Below are 19,816 nucleotides of genomic sequence, written 5' to 3' on the forward strand. Positions count from 1 at the left end.
AGCTCCCGCTGAGCTTTGCCTGGGGACTGGCTGGCCATCGGGAGGTCAGAGCGCAGCACAACGCTCTGGCACCTGCCAAATCGGCCCTTTGCAGGAAACGTCTCCACGGTTGTCCCCTCGGGGGTCCACGCACGGTCTCCCTGCCACGATGCGGGACACCCGATCCCTTCTCGGGTTTCTTCTGCGGTGGCCCTGCCAAGGCGCCGGTTGTTCGCACCCTTCGGGTGACTCCTGGCAGAGCAGCGAGCACCGGGAGGCCCGGAGCGCTGCTCGCCCAGACCTGGTGTCCTGCTGGGAGGGGCGTCCCCCGCGCTCGCGAGCTCCGCCCCCGGCTGCCTATAAGTGGTGGCCCGGCCCACGGCGCGGCCGCGGCGGTGGCAGTGGCGGCGGCGGGAGCAGGCTCAGGGTCTCCCGGCGGCCGGTGGACCCTCCAACCCGCTTCCATAAGGCTTTAGCTTTCCAACTTCAGCTACAGTGTTGGCTAAGTTTGGAAAGGAGACAGAGAGAGACCCCGGTGGCAGCTTTGCTGTTGATCTTTGTCCTAGTTGTCCTTTGGGGTCTCGCGGCACAAGGCTGTTGTGCTTTTAGCGGTGCTATCTCCGGTTCCTCGCACTCCCGTGAACAAACCCCCGGGCAAGAGCAGCTACAGCAACCAACACCAGAACAAGCAAGGGGAGAGGGCCTGGTGCCATGACCAAGGCAAGAGATCAAAGCGGCCAGGAAGGATGCTGTGGTGAGTTGTATAATCCTAATGCATCAAGAGGTGGGATTGCAGGTGGCGGGGGTGGGGGTGGAGGACGCAGTTCCGCGAGGGTTGACTTCTGTTTGGATGGAGGCTCCGAAGAACGTAAATTCAAAGTTTGGTTAAAAAGAGCTTGCAGATCAGCAAGGATAGATAGAGTACGCTGGGCAGTGTGGAATTCCTTGCCCTGATAAACAAACCTCACCAAAGTTGAAGAATGTTGAAACAGGAGTTTCTTCACGGTGCATGAAGTCGGGCGGTTATTGGCCAAGAGGCCACGCTGGACCTCAGGGGATGGCATGAAGTAAAGCGCATGCATAAATCTGTAGGTGACCTGCTTAAACACCACACATACGTATGACCCAAAGCAAACTCTAACCTGAGCGCAGGGGTATGGCGAAACATGGCTTTCATTTACTCTCTCTGGGCCTTTGTAGGATCCTTAGGAAACTACCTGACCTCGGCAAAATTCCTTCTCTACCTTGGCCACGCTCTCTCAACTTGGGTAAGTGAGACTGCAATGGCTCTTCGCGCGCGATTGCGCAAGCTCTGTTTACTTTCTGTGGAGACAGTTGTGTTAAGCGAAATTGTTCTTAGACACATGTTCCAGCAGAATTTTTTTTTCCCCGAAGACAGTTCCCACGATTATTGGTAAATGTTTCCTTAATGGTAAAATGCTAATAATTCACAGAGGGAAACTGTCCACAATAAGATTGACAAGGACAGGAAAACACGCATAATTCCTAGGGTTGGCAAATTCTGTTACCCCCTCCCAAACTGGAAAGGTTATCTCGTGAGTCTTCTTTCTTTTCCCACGTTTAAGAAACTTTTTTCTGAGGTCTGGAGGGGTGGCTCAGTGGTTAAGAGCACTGACTGCGTTTCCAGAGGACCCGGGTTCAATTCCTAGCACCCACATGGCGGCTCACAGCTTGCTGCCTGTAGCCCCAATTTCATGGGATCGGGCACCTTCACGGACATACGTGCAGGCAAAACACCCATGCATATAAAATAAATAAATTTTTAAAGAAGAAGAAGAGGAGGAAGAAGCAAAGAAACTTAACTCTTTCCTCTTGTTAAAGTCTGGTTCCAGCATGCAGCATCATGAAAATAATAGAATAGAATGATATACTAACAAATATTGGCCTATCAGGATAACAGTAATATTGTAAGATTAGCTTAAGTATACCTAATCCAAGATCAAATATCTGAATGATAAAAATTCTAATCTTCAAAGCTGTTATCTGTGGCAACTTAATATGTGGGTAGTACAAGCTGGGATAAAAACCACCTCCCAGGGAAATTAGGCATGGCTTCACAATTCTCCCATTGGTTTCTTAAGTGGCTTTGAGAAAATTACAGAATTTCTGCTCTAGATTCTTCTATAAGCCCCCTCCAAAACCCCAAAGAGGGCTGCATGTGTTCAATAGATGATTATTAGAAACCTTAACAATTATTCTTACTGCTTAGAAGCCATGACTCTAAGCATATTCTGTGCCTTATTAACAAGAACAAAGAGTTTCCAGAGTCTAGTTTGAAGTGCTACTTTCTTTTAATTGACTTACCTATAAGCCATGAATGGGGGCCATCATACACAGAAATCTGTGCCCTCTGTCCTCGGGAGGGTATTAGGTTGGGTTGTTGGCTCTCTGAGAAACAGCAGCCTCAGACAACTTCCTAGAGAAGCTAACTCCCGGGTTCTGAATGCTTACCCAGGGATGACTCTGCAAATATATTCATAAACAAAGTGGAATTGGTCTGAGTTTGTTCTAGCTGGTGGCGTAAGAAAAAGAAAACAGTAAAGAGCCCTTTATAAATCTAAACCAATAGCTTGTTCTTCCAATTTAATTCAGTAATATTAAGCACAAAGGGACCGGTGATGGGTGAGGGTCTGGAGTCCTCAAAGAGAACCAGGGCACCTCTTTTCTAAACACTGATTAACTTCAAGGCTCATGTGACCTTTGGGTGTCAGACACATGAGAAGAGCTATGGGTGTTCCAGGTTTTTTTTTTTATTAGTTTATTTTGTATCTTGTATTGAGAAAGAAAATTTAAAGCATGTTCCTAAAGAAAGGTGGAAGATGCTTGTTCTAACCTTATAGTCAATTGAGCAAATAGACGAGTCCTCGGGAGAAAGAAAGATGTTACAGCAACAACTGGGCCATAGAGGGGTTAGTGCTTAGTCTTCGATGCAAAGGGTACTAAAGGGGAAGCTCTAGGTAGTTAATTCTGTTTCTGTGCTTTGTCTCCTGTGTGCAGACACACATACACCACACACATACCACACACACACACCAACATACACGCTAATACACACACACATGCCAACATACACACCACACACATAAATGCCAATACACACACCACACAAACACACCAACACACATGTCAACACACCACACACACAGACATGCCAAATCACACCACCACACACACGCCAACACACACATATGCCAATACAGACACACCACACACATGCCAATACACACCAATACACACACCAACACACACATACACCAACATGCAAACACGCCAATACACACACCACACAACATGTCAACACACACATGACACACGCCAATACACACCACACACACCACATACACCACACACACCAACACACACCACACACATATGCCAACATGCACACACATGCCAATAAACACACCACACAACATGTCAACACATACACATCACACACACGCCAATACACACCACACACACCACATACACCACACACACACCAACACACACCACACACATACGCCAACATGCACATACATGCCAATACACACACCACACAACATGTCAACACACACATCACACACACGCCAATACACACCACACACACACATGCCAACACACACAAACATACACACACTTGCCAACACAACTGAACTGTGATTCCTGAGACCTTGGATATAAGGTCTTTGGGCAGAAGGTTCTCTGAGGTTAGGTTTGTGTGATCTGTGTGTTTTTTTCATTTCTGACTTCATTTCTACTAACTGGATATCACATTTCATGGTGCCGTCAGAGCACAAACCAGCTGAGAGGTAGGTGCTTTTGTTTAGGAGTTTATAACACAATTCAGCAGCCACAACAAAAGCAGCAGTGTGAAACCGTGAAAAAGAGGGGCTTACTTCTCTGCTCACAGAGGCCTCTGTCATAACGTAGAGTGCCACCTGCTACGTCCCTTTTCGTCATAGCCTCTGCTACCCTCTGTCCTGTGCCTGGTTTGCCTCGGTCTCTGTAGATTGGAATGCGGGCACCATGAAAAGGAGCCCGCTGAAGCTGTGATGCCACAGTCGCGTGGGGCACGCATCGGAAACCAGTCTAGAGGCGTTTATTAAGTGGATTGATGACTGTGGTTACTAATGCTCAGATCCAGCGTGGGTAGGAAGGCACGTAAACAAATATCAAAGTAGAGTTGGAGCGTGTGGCGGGGAGGCAGACAATGGATGCGTGAAAAGGCGGGCTGAGTACTTAGCCAGCGTTTACTTAGATGTTGCCCCGTTCTTGGGGTTTTTATAAGCACACAGTTTACCACTTCTTAATACTTGGAAGGTCTTTGGAAATTAGGATAGCCAGAGCAATTTCAACCTCATTCTTCAAGCTCTAAATCTTGTGTTCGTTTTGGATTATGATTGGAAATTGCATCATTCTTTGCACAAAGATTTCCCTACCTCTGCAGTGTTAATGTTTGGGGTCAGGAAATGATTCCTGATGGGATGAGGGAGGCCGGCAGTATTTCCGTACCTCAAGTTCCCTTCAGGCAGGGAGGCTGTGATACCCCCAAAGCATCTACAGACATTAGCAAGTGACCCCTAAGAATAGAATGCTCCCTAGCTGAGAACGACTTGTTTATTGTGTTAGCATGAATCAGTTTCAATTTTGAATATTTAAAATGGTTATTTTAGTCTTGTTAAAATTTAATAGCGTTTGACTTATTAGTAAAATAATTTCCTTCCAACATATGAAGTTTATCACGAGGATTTTGCCAGACTTTGGGAAGATCTCAGAGTGGAAGTTCTTTCACACAGGGTCAAATATGTAAGGAATTTAGTGATGATTCTGACGAAATGGTGTCTTTCCTCAATGTTAACCTAAAATGTCCGGGCTGGAATTTATAATCTCATAGAATGTCTCTTCTAGATAGCTCATGTATTAATCTATCTGACTAATTAAAAAGTTTCTGTTACACTTGTACCACATTTTATGCCAACTAATAACAAAATTCTTTATATGTTCTGGAACTGTGTAAAGATATAACTCTCTGTCTCAGCTTGTTTCATGACAGAATCTACAATGTAACTCTTGCTATCCTTGAACTCACTATGTAGACCAGGCCGGCCTCGAACTCACAGAAACCCACCCACCTCTGCCTCCCGAGTGCTGGGATTAAAAGTGTGCATCACTACACTCAGCAATCTTTTCAAAACTTATCTTTATTAAAACATTAAAATAGCTGTTTACTTATATATATATTTCAACATCTTTGGTCTTATAGGATCAGAGTTTCCATGACTGATTTTCCCCCTTCTGTTTGTTCTGCTATTTTACAACTTTGAAAACATTTACTCATGGAATAACACATTAAAAATAAAAAAGATAGCAATGAAAACCCATCAGAGGTCTCAGAGGCCATTCCTACAAGTTCCTAGATTGAAAAACTGGCTTGTGTCAGCCCTTAAGTTAAATTAATGCTTCGAAATTATAAGTAATGAAGCTTGACTTTTCCATTGTGCTGGAATGAATCTTTAACATTAGGCCAATTGTCAAGTCATAATTATTGACTTGGAAAATCATCTATGTAGCCAGAAAGCATCCTTTTGATAAGAAAACGACTTCTTGACTACAGCGGGCTACAAGCTCAACACCTTTCAACCAAACCTCCTTGTCTTGTTTCAGGGGGATCGGATGTGGCATTTTGCCGTGTCCGTGTTTCTGGTGGAACTCTATGGAAACAGCCTCCTTCTGACAGCTGTCTACGGGCTGGTGGTGGCGGGCTCCGTCCTGGTCATGGGCGCCATCATTGGTGACTGGGTGGACAAGAATGCCAGACTGAAAGGTGAGTGCCATTACGTAACTCAGCCTGTGTTCTTTGGACCAGCCCGTGTTTCCTCTGTACGGGAGAGAAGAAATCATGACTCAGAGAAAGGTCTCGCGCAACACAGCTGAGGGATAGGGGCTGAGGCCACATCTGGATTCAGGGTCCTGAGGCAGCTGCATTAGTTGGGGTGTCAGGGCATTGACTTCATGGATTTTTCTTTCTCTTGGCAGTTTGTCCGTTTCAGATGTTAACAATTAACCCGGTAGCCAATTTTCTGGGAATCGCGTTAAACATTAAAAGTTTGCTTAGGTTCTGGCTTCCTCCCTCACCATGAGTTGCGCTAGAGGCCCTCTAGTGTGAGGTTCCTGGGTACAGCTTGAACATCTGTCCTCTGGTGTACATTTAAAGGTGTGCAGTGGAATTTGACAACTGAATACTGATCCAAGGGAGAATAACCATGTCTGGACAACATACAGCTGAATTACACGTCTTTTTTTTTTAGGAAAAAAAAAAGAAATTATAATAAATCGTGCATGTATTATATGTACACATGATACAATGATTTTTATTCTAAGGCATCAAGATATATTCTGTTTTATATACAAGATATTGGAAATAAGTAAGCAATTTGGTTATAGTAATATAAGATGTGTGTGGATAATTATTTGAAGCTCAGTTAATAATGCAAAGAGCTGTCCATGCCTGCCTGAAGAGAGACACAGGGAAAACTCTAAAGTATAGCTAGCTTTGTTCAGCTCAGGGTGATTGCTCCTAAATAAAGAGTCGACAGGCTTACAGAGTTCTAGGATTTGGCGTTACTAGTAAAATGATTCATAGGAAGATTTTCCTATTTTGAGAGTAAAGTCCATAAGAGCGCATATAGAAAAAATAATTTATACACTAGGGAAAACCAAATTCTCTTGATAGCTAGCCGCAAGAATATTCTCCACAGGATCCTTTAACCATAACGTGGTTGAGTGTTGCAATCATGCGTTAGGGAAGTGCTAAGCTGGATGGAGAAGGCTGTGGTATATGATAGGAGTCTCCTGTGTTTGCAGTCTCAGCGTCTCACGAGCCACCCTTCATGTGACTCTTCCCTGCTCCTTACAGGATGAAGTCACTATTTCTTCCTCTGCTCTCTGAGATGTTGCGGTACCTTCATTATTGTCCTGAGATGGTTCTAGTCGTCTGCCCACATAGCCTTCCTTCTGGTGTGTGGGGACTTGGTTTTTAATCCTTAGATATGGATGCATGCATGCATACGTGCGTTGGGTTTTGTTTCGGGCTGCCTTCTGAGAGGAGTCTGTTTTGTTTTAAGTCTTTGATATGATCTTCATAATAAGATCAAATTATGGGAATCATATAATGGGAATAAGTTTTCCCATTCTGGATGACAAGATCTGTAATTGTAACTTATACTTTCCACAGTGCTTTCACAAATATTTTATTTGAAGATCATTGTGATTCCACAAGGGAAGGAAGGTGAATGTTATCCTCCACACTTACCAGGCATAGGCTTAAGAACCATTAAATATCCTGTCCTAATGATCTGCCTATGAGTGGCAGGAAATTGGCTACTGGGTTCTTACCTGGCCTTGCTCACCTATATGAAGAGTGTCTCTCCCTAACAGGACCTTGCATTTTCTCTGATGGAAGGCATAGCTCAGAATTTCATAGCAATGACAGCAAAATACAAATCAGAAGAAATCTACGATGTATGGGTTCTGGGCAAATGTTTGTGTATTTTTCCTTATTTTATTAGATCAAACTGGCCACGTAAGCGAGAGGTTACAGAGTCCACTTCCTCTTCAGCTCTTCTCTAACCTCCTACGTGTTTTTATTTTAGCTTAAGCAGTTGAGGGTTGAAGGATGGATCTTATCCATACAACACTTCTGTTTGTAATAGTACACTTCCTAAGAATTAATGAGATAAATATGCAGTTATCATGAAAGACTTCAACTAATAGAAGAAAGCCACGGCTCCATTATTTTGTTTGCAGGGTTCTCAGGTCTGTGGGCAGGACCTAGCTGAGGCAGAATTTACTCTTGGCGGGGTTTCTTGGTCTTGTACTAGTTCTTCGTGTGCATCCATGTAGCTCAGCAATCATGTGAGTGACAGCGTCCTGCTCAACCATGCCGGTGCAGTGAACATTTTGCTTTTGCTCCGTTCAGTGGCCCAGACTTCACTGGTGGTGCAGAACGTCTCCGTCATCCTCTGCGGAATCATCCTCATGATGGTCTTCTTACACAAACATGAGCTTCTGACGATGTATCACGGATGGGTCCTCGTAAGTTCTCCACGGGGTTCTTGCTGTTTGTTTTCCGGGTCCTGAGGATGGAGCCCGGGACCTCAGAAGTACTAAGCATACACTCCCACCACTGAGCTGTGCCTCAGCTCCCCAGGATTCTGGATGAGAGAACAGAACATCCAATTGCAGTGAAGGTGTAACCCTTTTTCAGTCTAGGAGTGTACCTTGTGAGTTTTCACTGTAACCTTTAATATCGATTTCCAGATCCACGGGTCATTTTGATTCTCTTTTTTTTAATTAATTAATTAATTTATTTATTATGTATACATTAATCTGTTTGTGTGTCTGCCTGCCGGCCAGAAGAGAGCACCAGACCCCATTTCAGATGGTTGTGAGCCACCATGTCGTTGCTGGGAATTGAACTCAGGACCTTTGGAGGAGCAGGCAATGCTCTTAACCTCTGAGCCATCTCTCCAACCCCATTTTGATTCTCTTGATTCTCCTTTGATGATGTTTAAAAAAAATTCAACTGTCATATAAATGGAGATTGTATAACTTTTGAATTCACCATAGAGAGTACAGATCTGAATGATGCCCTGACTCCTGGTACTCATTTGTCCCTTGTGCAGAAAGTAGAGTTACTTTTTATGAATGACACTGAAATTAAAAAAAAAAAAGATAAGCTTCCGTGTTAAGTCGAGTTTTTTGCTCTGATTCCTTAGACTGCCTGCTACATAATGATCATCACTATCGCGAACATCGCGAATCTGGCCAGCACTGCTACCGCCATCACAATCCAAAGGGACTGGATTGTTGTGGTGGCGGGAGAAAACAGAAGCAGACTAGCAGGTAACTGGGATGACCCTTTCGACTAAAGGAACCCATGAATCCATGGCCGTGAGTGGGATGGGACGCCTTTTCACCGTGGGTTGTCTGGGAAGGCTTTAAGGACACTCCACGGGAAGCACCAGGGTTTTGCACTGCTGCCCTTACAGACGTCAGACAGTGCGGTGACTTACCTAAGTGCTCCGGAGTTAACTTTAGGATCCTTCCTACTGTATCCTTCTCTGTAAATCTAGCGAGTAGAACATCTCATTTGAACTTTTCGGTTTTTTTTTCTTTTTAAATTATGCTGTTTCTCAATTCCAGTTGTCACGGTGACAATCTGACACAGTATTTTGCCCTCATAAATATGGAAATATCACATGCACTTTAAGGATTGTACCATTGGTACTTTGTTTCTTTCTACCAAAATGGAGATAACACAGTTGTAGCAGAGATTATTGAAGTTAGTTTTCACTTCAAAAAAAAATTTCTTTTGAAGAGTAATTATCTCACATCCTAAAAAATGTAAGACTTTTGAAATATTTTTAAACAGAAGACAGAACGTGTTCTTTAACAAATAATCTTAGTTTATTGGAAACACAGACAAGAGGCTTAAGAAAAGACCAGAGTGTCTTCAAGACACATGCCTTATTTCACGAATGCTCCTAAGGCCCCTGGCTTACCGGGTATCCTCCTTCTTCACCTAAGCGCCCGCAGGTTTGAACTGGCTTGGTAATTACACAAGGTGAGAGAGGAAGGTCACCCCGATCAGCTGAGCCGACTCTGCGGGTCATTAAGATAATGAGTATCACAAGCGCATTGCCCAACAATCCTGACAGACAGGAAAGCCATTCCCGATGACTAAAACGGCCCACTCGAGGACGCAGAAGCGAAGACTGTGTGCCGGGGTTAGCAAGTGGCTCCGTTTGACTAGACCTGGTGGTTCAAACATAAAAAGAAGGAGGGAAGGAAACAGGAATTGAAAGGGGCAAAGTCTACGGGAGACCGGGAACAGGCTTGTCCCTACTGCCTGTGTGCCTCCAGATAGCTATGAACGTGGTCCCACGTATTTGTAGGTGACTGGCAATACCACACTCTTAATTTTCAAAGTTGCACACCTTTGCTCTAAAAGAAAAAGAATTTGTCTGAATCATTACCTCCTGGTAACCGTATTACAACCCAGGGAAATACACTGGGGTTTTGTGGGAGAGCAGAACAGTGAATGTGTTCCAGAAAATTCCCTTCCATTTTTGTTTATTTATAAAAAATAATACTAATTTCACATCTCTTTTTTTGTTCTGCTGAAAGAGAAGATAAGACTTCATCCCCTTTTTTGTTAACTTTCTCCTTTTAACATTGTTTTGAGCATGTAAAATATGTCTGTGTTTTAAAATTCAGGGGATAAGAAGGAGTGTATTTTGAAAACAGGTCACAAATGTATTTTTCTAACATATTTGGAAAAAAATATTTGGCCCTCTAAATTATTTTTCTTTCACTTATCTGAATTTATTAACTGCACTCATTTTGAGCCTATAAAGTCCATTAAGTTAAAAAAAAAAGGTTATTTTAGGGAACTGGAGAGATGGCTGGCTCCTTAAGAGCCCATTCCTCTCTTCTGGAGGACCTGAGTTCTATTCCCAGCATGGCATTAGGCAATCACCTGAAACTCCAGCTTCAGGGGGTGTGATGCCTCTAGGCTCTGTGGGCACGTACCCTTAATGCATCATCATTAAAAAGTAATAAAAAGAATGAATTTTAAAAGTTGTTTTCCTCCTTAAAAGAGCTTTATTAGGGCCAAGCAGTGGCCATGCACGCCTTTCATCCCAGCATTTGGGAGGCAGAGGCAGGTGGATCTCTTTGAGTCTGAGGCCAACCTGGTCTGCAAAGTGAGTTCCAGGACAGCCAGAGCCTGTTACACAGAGAAACCCTGTCACAAACAAACAAACAAGCAAGCAAAGAAGAGCAACAGCAGTAACAACAAAAAGCCTTGTTCCAGGGAAATTCTCAAAATAAATACATAGACACAGACAACCTAACTCTGTGGATCTATGAGAAAATGTTCCAGAACAATTGAAAATAGGACTGGCCATTTTTCAGCTGACCCCTCTCCTTCTTTGTGAATTATTTCGTGGTAGAAGAATCTAGAAAAGACAGCCTGTTTCCTAGCCTTGTGGGCTTTCCTCAGTTTCAAAAGGGAAACGGAATGTCAGCCGATCTCTTTTATTGGTCAAGTGGTCCAGTCTTAGTTTCTGCCCCCACCCCCACAGCCAGGCTGATAGATCACTGAAGGACACCTACAAATTTTCTGATATTTACCCCCAGTGGATGTTAACTAAAATCCATGCTTCCAAACAGAATACAGAGACTTCTTAATTCGGAGGGTCAGCGGACGTCTGACCATGGATTTGGTGTGTCATTTCTGCTATAAGCAGAAAAGTCGGGGGTTGGGGAAGGGACATGACTAAAGAAAAACAGAAGAGAAAAGAAGAAAAGTAGAGTCTGTTGCCTTGGCTTCCTGTAAGGATGTAAGAAAACCAAGCAGGAGAGTTGGCTGTGTTTGTGTGTGTTTGTGTGTGTGTGTGTGTGCACATGTGCGTGTGTGCGTGCATGTGCATGCACACACATACATGTGCATACATAAAGAATAAGACTATGAGCTGGCGGCTGGTTGTTGTCTGCTCTTGTTTCTTTATTCCAGCATTCTTGATTTCAGAGAGTTCTAAAATTGAAAACTATATCATTGAGGCCAAAGTATAGTTTTTCACATGTGTACTCTTAACGAATCTAGGAACTAGTCAGATATTTTTCAGGTTCTCTCTTCCATGTAGACTCTGCGTCCTCCTTCCCCAGGCTTTCTAATCCGTCTGTCTCTCTTGCCCCTTTGTTGGGGGCAGTCTGTAGTGACAGCTTCTTGGGGTTTCTGGCTAAGTATTCTGGAGGAAAATCTGGTGATTCGCTTTGACAAAGTATGGCGCGTAGGTTTCATGCCTTAGCTCAATTGCTTAAAAAAGTTGGTTTCACGTTCTAGACAGAGCAGCCTGCTGGCTCCTGGTTGCCCAGCAAGTCCCCTTTGAACACGTCTTCTCCTGTGTGGTATCATGTACTTGTCACGGTGAAAGACATTGTGTCGTGCCATGTTCTGTACCATAGCTATAGCCAAAGCCACCAAACCAGCATGAGGCAAACCCTCACTTGAGTCTTCGCGTGCGAATCAATGTAAATTCACAGAGCGCATACGTGTGAACGTTCAGAAGACTGGTTCTCTTCTAGGATATCGCCATCCAAACAATTAGGTCTTCGAAACGGCTGCTAGTTCCTTCTGCTCCAGAAAGACACAAGCTGTTTCCCGATGCCACCTTTTTCTTGACTATTGCCTTCCTAAGTATTCTATAAAATATGGAAACTGGGGTCCCGGGAGCTCTGTGAACCCCCAGTTCTTGATCATCTAGGAAAGGGAAACGTTTGACTAAAACACTTCCTGTTGTAGCGAGGTTTTAAGACGCAGCTGATCTTTCTTGAATTGCTTTTCTTTTTGGGACTCAAATTGCTGAGTCACTTGGATCAGTTCCTCGTGTCCCTATTGGCTTGCGCACTGGAAGCCTGTTAGTGGGCAGGCAGACGTTAGGGGAGCCTGTGTGAAGGAAGACATACCTCTGTGCGAGATGTCTGACCTGACCACGACCGCTACCTTTGCCTCTAGGAAGGCATTGCGACGGGAGGTCGGTGCCGGCTGCCTTTGCCTTTCAAGTGAAAGGTGATGAATATCAAAGTTCTCCCGTTATCGTGTGTGCCTTGTACACTCCTAGGACTAATCAGAAAGCCACCGACGCCGAAGGAATGAGGGGAAGGAGAGAGGCCATTCCCAAGGATTCTCGTTAGTCACGTATTGATTATTCCTGGCTGACCCAGATGATTGCCGAGGATCTGCCTCATGAGTTTTCGCCCTCCTTCGTGCTATAGGGCACGGCAAAGTGGATCATTACCTTAGCTGCCCTTCCTTCATCTTCGATACTCTTGTACATCCAGGAACCAACTTTAGAAAACCCTGTTATCACGGCGAAAATCTTCCTCTCATAAGCTCACTCTTTGTCACTTCCAAACAACCCTTGCATGCTGGCTGCCATGTATGAACTACAGAATCCATTGCCTTCTTACCACCTAGGACCCTTTCCGTTCTCCCTCTCTTACCCTGTTTAAATTCCAACGTCAGTCACGGCGCCATGCTTGACTCCCAGGTCAAGCCTTGGTTCACTTGGCTCTCTCTCCTGTTGTTGGGCTAACTCAGTCACCCCCTTTAAAGCCAACTTTCACAGTAGAGCAAGACTGGAGAAAAGACATGACTTAGCTCAGTGTGCCGTCAGAGGAACGAGCCTGGCTCTGCGTTCAGCCTCTTTCCCTCCATCCTGAAGGACAGCTCTGCATTTTCTCTTACATCCTGCAGGAGCGTCTACCATGCCACCTTCCTCATGCTTGCTAACTTTCTCCGCTTGCTAACTTTCCCTGTGGTTTACTCTGTAGCATTTCCCCGGGGGGCAGCATTCACATTGTGCCCTGAAGGGACACCTATTGGAAAGATAAGAAAACAGTGTTTCCTGGAGTTGGCACTGCTTGTGGGCTCCTCCTGCTCTGTTGTCTTTGAGGTGTCCACTGGTTCTCAGGGGCCCATTGAGTGCCCCCTCTTAGTCTCACGTCTGAGTGCCACCGCCGAGCGCCCCTCTCATTCTCTGTTTCTTGAGTGTCACCATAAGCACTTGGCGCAGGCGGTTTTCCTCCACTTTGAAGAACTGTCCCCTTTTCATTTCTAGGACACGGCATTCTTGTTTTGTTTTTTATTTTTTTATTATTATTTTTTTATTATTTTTTTTATCACTTTGCTCGTTCCTGCTCATGTTTTTGACTGCTCAATATTGGCATTCCCAACAGTTTAGAACCTGGTCTGTGCTCTACACACACCCCCTTGAGAGTCAATCTTATTTCGTCATTTTAAAAACTTCTGAAATCGGCTCATATCTCTTTCTGAATCTTCAGCCTCCTTGATGTAGCTATCGGTCTCCAAAGAGCCTTATCAAAATCAGCATTTCCAAAATCCAATTCTAGTGCTTTTATGTGAAACCTGATTACTCCAAAGTTGTCTGCTTCTCAGTACTTAGTAACGCAAGAAAAATAAAAATAACAGCGCTCCTTAGAACCGTCGATGACGCTTCTTTCTTAGACTCTGTCAGCCATAATCTATTACCAGCGCATCATGAGTCTGCCTTTAAAGTAGTGGTTCTCAACCTGTGGGTCGTGACCCCTTTGGGGGTTTGCATATGAGACATTTACATTACAATTCCCAACAGTAGCAAAGTTATAGTTAATAAGTAGCAATGAAATGATTGTATGGCTGGGGGTTGCCATGGCATGAGGAACTGTGTCAATGGGTTGCAACATTAGGAAGGCTGAGGACTACTGCTTTAACATAAACAATGTATGTGTTTCACAGTTTACATACCAGATGTTTCCTTGCAGCATTTGTAGATACATATTTCTACACACATCTGTAATATATCGTGCATAGTGTATATTGTTGGTTGGATGACTGGCTTTTCCTAGAGGAGTGTTAGCTTCATGAAAACAGGGACTGTTCTTCACAGCAAATGTTTTGGTCACACGATGCCTTTAGAAACTGGCCTTCCAGGGATCTGTCCTCTTGGCTTTTCGCTTTCTATGATGTAAGTGATCAGGCTGTCTTTGATAGGTTTGAACTCTCACCCACCTGCCTCTTGCCTCTGTAGATATGAATGCCACCATCAGAAGGATCGACCAGCTCACCAACATCCTGGCCCCCATGGCCGTGGGCCAGATCATGACGTTCGGTTCCCCGGTCATTGGCTGTGGTTTCATTTCGGGCTGGAATCTCGTGTCCATGTGTGTGGAGTACTTCTTGCTCTGGAAGGTGTATCAGAAGACCCCTGCTCTGGCCGTGAAAGCTGTTCTCAAAGTAGAGGAGGCAGAAATGAAGCAACTGAATGCACCCAAAGGTAACTGGCCAAACCACCAGCTCTTGGTTCTAAGTTCAGCCCTCGGGAGTTTGCCAAAGACCGGATGCTAGTTTGGATTTTAGGCCGTCTTTCCAGGGAGGGTCTAGATGCGTTGGCTGTCATCTTTTGAGATTCTGGAAAGGACTGGGGGTTGGCTATAAAAAGACTTGGGATAGGTCCCTGGCCGCTTTTCTTGTTGCGGGCAGTGGGCACAGAGGAGTAACTGAGTGAGGATGGTCGGGAAACTGAATCATAGAAATGGGAAGACAGGGAACGTGGGCATTTCCTAGCATTCCTGAGGGGAGTAAAATAGCCATTTAGAGGACAGTGGGGGTGGGGGGGGGGGGGAGATAGAGGCAGGATTTTCCCCAGAGAAGTGGAAGCTGCTTTTCTGGTAAAAGAAATCTTATTAAGGTTTTAAAAGAAGATAGTGTACTTCTCCGTATAATTTTTCTACTTTATCTGATAAGTTTTCCTGCTATTTGCTTCAGTGAGTGAGACCATAATCTCTGAAAGAAAGAGAGGTTTGAAAAAGAGACCAATGGTATTTATTTTTACACCAGAACTGTTACTTGGGACCTATTGCATGTCTGTAATTCTGAAATTACCAGTAAAAGGAAAGCAATATTTACAATGTAGTAGTCAAGGAGACCCACACAGGAGGAGAATGAGGAAACCCAAACCAATGATGTGTCTTATTTGCAGATACTGAGCCAAAATCTCTGGAGCAATCTCACCTGATGGGCGAGAAAGACTCCAACATCCGCGAACTTGAACCCGAGCAAGAGCCCACGTGTGCCTCCCAGATGGCCGAGCCCTTCCGCACCTTTCGGGATGGTTGGGTCTCTTACTACAACCAGCCGGTGTTCCTGGCTGGCATGGGCCTGGCTTTCCTCTATATGACAGTCCTGGGCTTTGACTGCATCACTACAGGGTACGCCTACACTCAGGGGCTGAGCGGCTCCGTCCTCAGTGTTTTGATGGGAGCCTCAGCAATAACTGGAATAATGGGGACCGTGGCTTTCACTTGGCTGCGCCGAAAATGCGGCCTTGTTCGGACTGGTCTGTTCTCAGGACTGGCGCAGCTCTCCTGTTTGATCTTGTGTGTGATCTCCGTGTTCATGCCTGGAAGCCCCTTGGACCTATCTGTTTCTCCATTCGAAGATATACGTTCTAGGTTTATGCAGGCGGAGCCAGTGCCCGCAACTACCAAGATACCCGAGACCAGCTTTACGACTGAAACGCCTATGTCCAACATGTCTAATATTGTTAATACTGTCCATGAGATTAGTACTAAATCCGAGCCCATGATCTCCGTCAGCCTGCTCTTCGCGGGCGTCATTGCTGCTAGAATCGGTAAGAACTCTCTTTCTCTGTATTAAAAAAGTTAACTCATCTGGGAGCAATAGCGAAGAGAATTCAACAGTAAATTATCTGAAATCACGCATGTTAATTTAAGCAAAAGCCCCAGTTTATATATAGGATCTACTCATTAACATAAAATTTTACTTAATATTTTAAACTATATGTGTATAGGTATAGAAAATGTTTAGGATTTTTTTTTTCTGAATTGTGTGTGTGTTTTGGGACCTTATGCATGTTAAGTGAGAACTCTAATTTTGAGGTACATCCTTAAATGAATATTTTTGAGGATTAAATATTTAATATTTCTCTCTCTCTCTCTCTCTCTCTCTCTCTCTCTCTCTCTCTCTCTCTCTCTCTCGTGTGTTACTGGGGATCAAACCCAGGGTCTTCTTGTGCTAGGGACATGCCTTAAATTGTTATTCTTTTGAAGGCATCATGGTTGTAAGAAACACTTTTCACAAACAAGTCCCCTCTAGCTGATAGGCATTTTCTACGTTACATACTTTGCCACACAAATTAGTTTTATACCTCTGGCCAGAAGCACAATGTCAAGGCATCCTACAGAGCCGAATTTAAGTAATCATTAATGGAGTTCTGGTGTGTGGCCTCTGAATCCATTTCTTCTTGAAACGAACCCATATTTATCTTGTGATACAGAGCAATTCATGAATTTATCAGAGGCATTAATACTCAGGCAAGACAGCTTTATTGGGAGCCCTGTGATACTCAGGCAGCAATGGCAGAGTGGATTAAAGTTTCCGTGTTCTTTAGCCATGGCCGCACGGTAGATTACTTTAAACTTTAGACCTGCTAGAATTCATAGGCTCTGCTTCCTGATGCCATTTTACTTTTGTCGTCTGAATAACCGCAGAAAAATGGGACTGAGATGCTTGTGGCTTAGCTCTATTGGGTCCGGTGGCTGTAAGAATAATTTCTTAAAGGCATTAATAATCCAGTGTATACTGATAAATTATATAAGGAAAAGTGTGATGACTATTTTCTATCTATGGGCAATTCAAAGAATCGAGAGCTCCAATGTATTTTGCATATTTTAACACACCCGCATGATGTAAGCTATATATAACTATAAGTTAAATGACACGCTAAAATTTAATCTTTTACAATCTCCTGTTCCATATAGGTCTTTGGTCCTTTGATCTAACTGTGACACAGTTGCTGCAAGAAAATGTAGTTGAATCAGAAAGAGGCATTATCAACGGCGTGCAGAACTCCATGAACTACCTTCTCGACCTCCTGCATTTCATCATGGTTATCCTGGCTCCCAATCCCGAAGCCTTTGGCTTGCTCGTGTTGATTTCCGTCTCCTTCGTGGCAATGGGCCATCTCATGTATTTCCGATTTGCCCAGAAGACTCTGGGCCACCAGCTCTTTGTGTGTGGTCCCGATGAAAAGGAAGTGACCGACGAAAATCAGGCCAACACCTCTGTCGTGTAAAGTCGTTCAGCTCTGGCCCCTGTTGCTAGATTAGGGAGGGCGTGTGTGCTTATTCTGTACCGCACGATTCCAATAAATGCCTTTTCTCTGACTTTTACCACCGCTGTGCCTTGAGGGCTAAGAGCACTAACTAACCTAATGCAACCAAGGTGGACTGGTTATTTTCCCTTACATTTAGACATGGGGGGAAAAAAAAAAAGAGGGAAAGAAAAGATTAGTGTACCTATGGAGAGACTCTAATGGTGAAAACGGAGTTCCTTTGCTCTTAGGAGTATATGAAATTTTACAAAGAGTGGCTGGCTATTGGGTGAGTTAAGTTACTCCTTAGCAGGTATTTTTATTATATCTGCTAGAATTCAGATAAATCAATTCTCCCCAAGACTCACTCTTGGAAAAGTCTAGCCCTCTTCCTTTTTTTTTTTTTTAGATCAATCATATCATTCTCAGGTATGTGATAGGATCAGGTTTTTCTCCATGTATGAAGATGATAGTTTGAGAACCAGTATTACCCTTCTAAAGCCCGTTGAACTTAAGGAATTTATTGTATGTGCAGAATGAAATTATGTAACCAGCATTGTTCAAAAAAAGGATTATGGCTTACCCTTTGCATTTCGACTATCAGGTCGGGCAAAATATTCCAGTAACACGCCTGGGGCTCTTCCCAAAGTGAATCACAAAAGCTGTAGGTGTGCACGGCCAAAGTTGTAGACTCCTAGGGCCGGGCAGGAGGTCGTAAAGTAGGTTATCCGTGTGGCTGTAGCCGCTGACAGTTAAGCACTACACCTAAGGGCTGAGGCCCCCATGGAACCAGAGTCGCCGTCGTTGTCAGCGGTCACTGTCTTAGTACACGAGCTAGCTGCCCTCCAGCCCCATAAGCGGCCTGGAGAAGAGCGGCCACTCTTGCAAAGAAAGACCTGGGAGTCATTGGCCCAGTGCCCGCCCACCCTCCCACCTCCTCCACCCCCCCATCCCCCGCAACATTTTACTTTGATAGATTTGGGCTTAGGCGTTGGTTACCTCTGCATTATATTTAGAGCAAAGCCGGCCACAAAGGTTCCCCTGTCAGTACCTCCGAGCAGAGTAAAAGGAAAAACTGTTTGTATATATTTTTAAAACTGTTTTGCAAGTTATTGTGTAACCTGCCAGTGCCCACCTGGGACATTGCCTAACTTTCTATGCACTTTCATGGAGGCTGCAATACGTTGTTGCTTCGAGCACTTTGTAGTTGAGTTTAATCTTCTCCTCCTCTTTCTACACAGTATGACATGATTTACTATGTTGTAAAATCTTCATAAAACGTTTCTATATAAAATGTTTTGAAAATCTTAATTTCTCTTTACTGAGTTGGTTTCTCTCCAATTATTATTATTATTTTTTTTTAACTTCTTTCAAAAACTAGCATATAAGGCGTTTGGTGTCATTATGGCCTTTGGAACAATGTATGCCATAGCCAATTTCTCATCTCCTCCCCATCCTTCACCACTGACCTCTTCCCTTGTGCCTTCAGTAACTCTCCCTCTTTCTATGTCCTTTTGACCATTTCTTGACCTTCCTCACCACCTGACCGTGCCTTGGTTTCCTCCTTTGTAAGTTTTACTCATATCTAGACCCACAAAGATCCATTTTTTTCCCCCTGAAATTTTCAAATTTTCCCGTCTTTATGTAGAGAGGATTCTGTTGCGTAGATATGCCACATTTTTGCTCTCCACTCATCTACCCATGGACATGTATGTAGGTTATTTCCACTTCCTCGCTGTTGTGGAGAGAGCGGTAATGAGTCGGGGTGCGTGGCTACCTATGGTAGGATAGAGAGTTCTTGGGGACACACCCTGGTGTGCTATAGTTGGCTCCCATGGCAGTTCTGGCTCCATCATGGCATACAGAATGGCTATTTTAGTTTCTACTCTTACCAGCAATGAACGAGGGTCCCTTTCCTCCACATCCTTTTGCCAGCGTTTGCTATCTGAAGGCCGTCCTGATGGGTGAGGTGCCATCTCAGAATATATATAATCTTCACTTCCCTGATGATGGAGGAGGACGTTGAACACAGTTTGAAATTCTTCTTAGCAATTGATGTTTCTTCTTGGGGGGGGGTGCATTATTTGGTAGCCCAT

At 44.2% G+C, this 19,816-nt stretch overlaps 1 protein-coding gene across 1 annotated transcript; it reads left to right on the forward strand.

Annotated features, from left to right (window-relative positions):
* The first annotated feature begins 371 nt into the window (after positions 1-371).
* On the forward strand, positions 372-19,031 carry Slc40a1 (solute carrier family 40 member 1). The gene is made up of 8 exons (XM_050159254.1): positions 372-733; positions 1,180-1,247; positions 5,647-5,806; positions 7,961-8,076; positions 8,760-8,886; positions 14,637-14,882; positions 15,588-16,238; positions 17,389-19,031. Exons 1-8 carry the CDS (start codon positions 691-693, stop codon positions 17,700-17,702), a joined length of 1,725 nt encoding a protein of 574 aa, XP_050015211.1. The 5' UTR covers positions 372-690; the 3' UTR covers positions 17,703-19,031.
* The last annotated feature ends 785 nt before the right edge of the window (positions 19,032-19,816 follow it).

Source organism: Alexandromys fortis, unplaced genomic scaffold (assembly GCF_014885135.2).
Source record: "Alexandromys fortis isolate MF-2015 unplaced genomic scaffold, M_Fortis_MF-2015_v1.1 scaffold_65, whole genome shotgun sequence".
NCBI lineage: Eukaryota > Metazoa > Chordata > Mammalia > Rodentia > Cricetidae > Alexandromys > Alexandromys fortis.

What these genes read in the sequence shown, in the direction of transcription:
- Slc40a1 (XM_050159254.1), top strand. Translation starts at nt 691, where the DNA reads ATGACCAAGGCAAGAGATCAAAGCGGCCAGGAAGGATGCTGTG. An exon ending in CGGCCAGGAAGGATGCTGTG is followed by an intron (nt 734 to 1,179) that starts GTGAGTTGTATA and finishes GGGCCTTTGTAG; the next exon opens with GATCCTTAGGAAACTACCTG. An exon ending in GCAACTGAATGCACCCAAAG is followed by an intron (nt 14,883 to 15,587) that starts GTAACTGGCCAA and finishes TCTTATTTGCAG; the next exon opens with ATACTGAGCCAAAATCTCTG.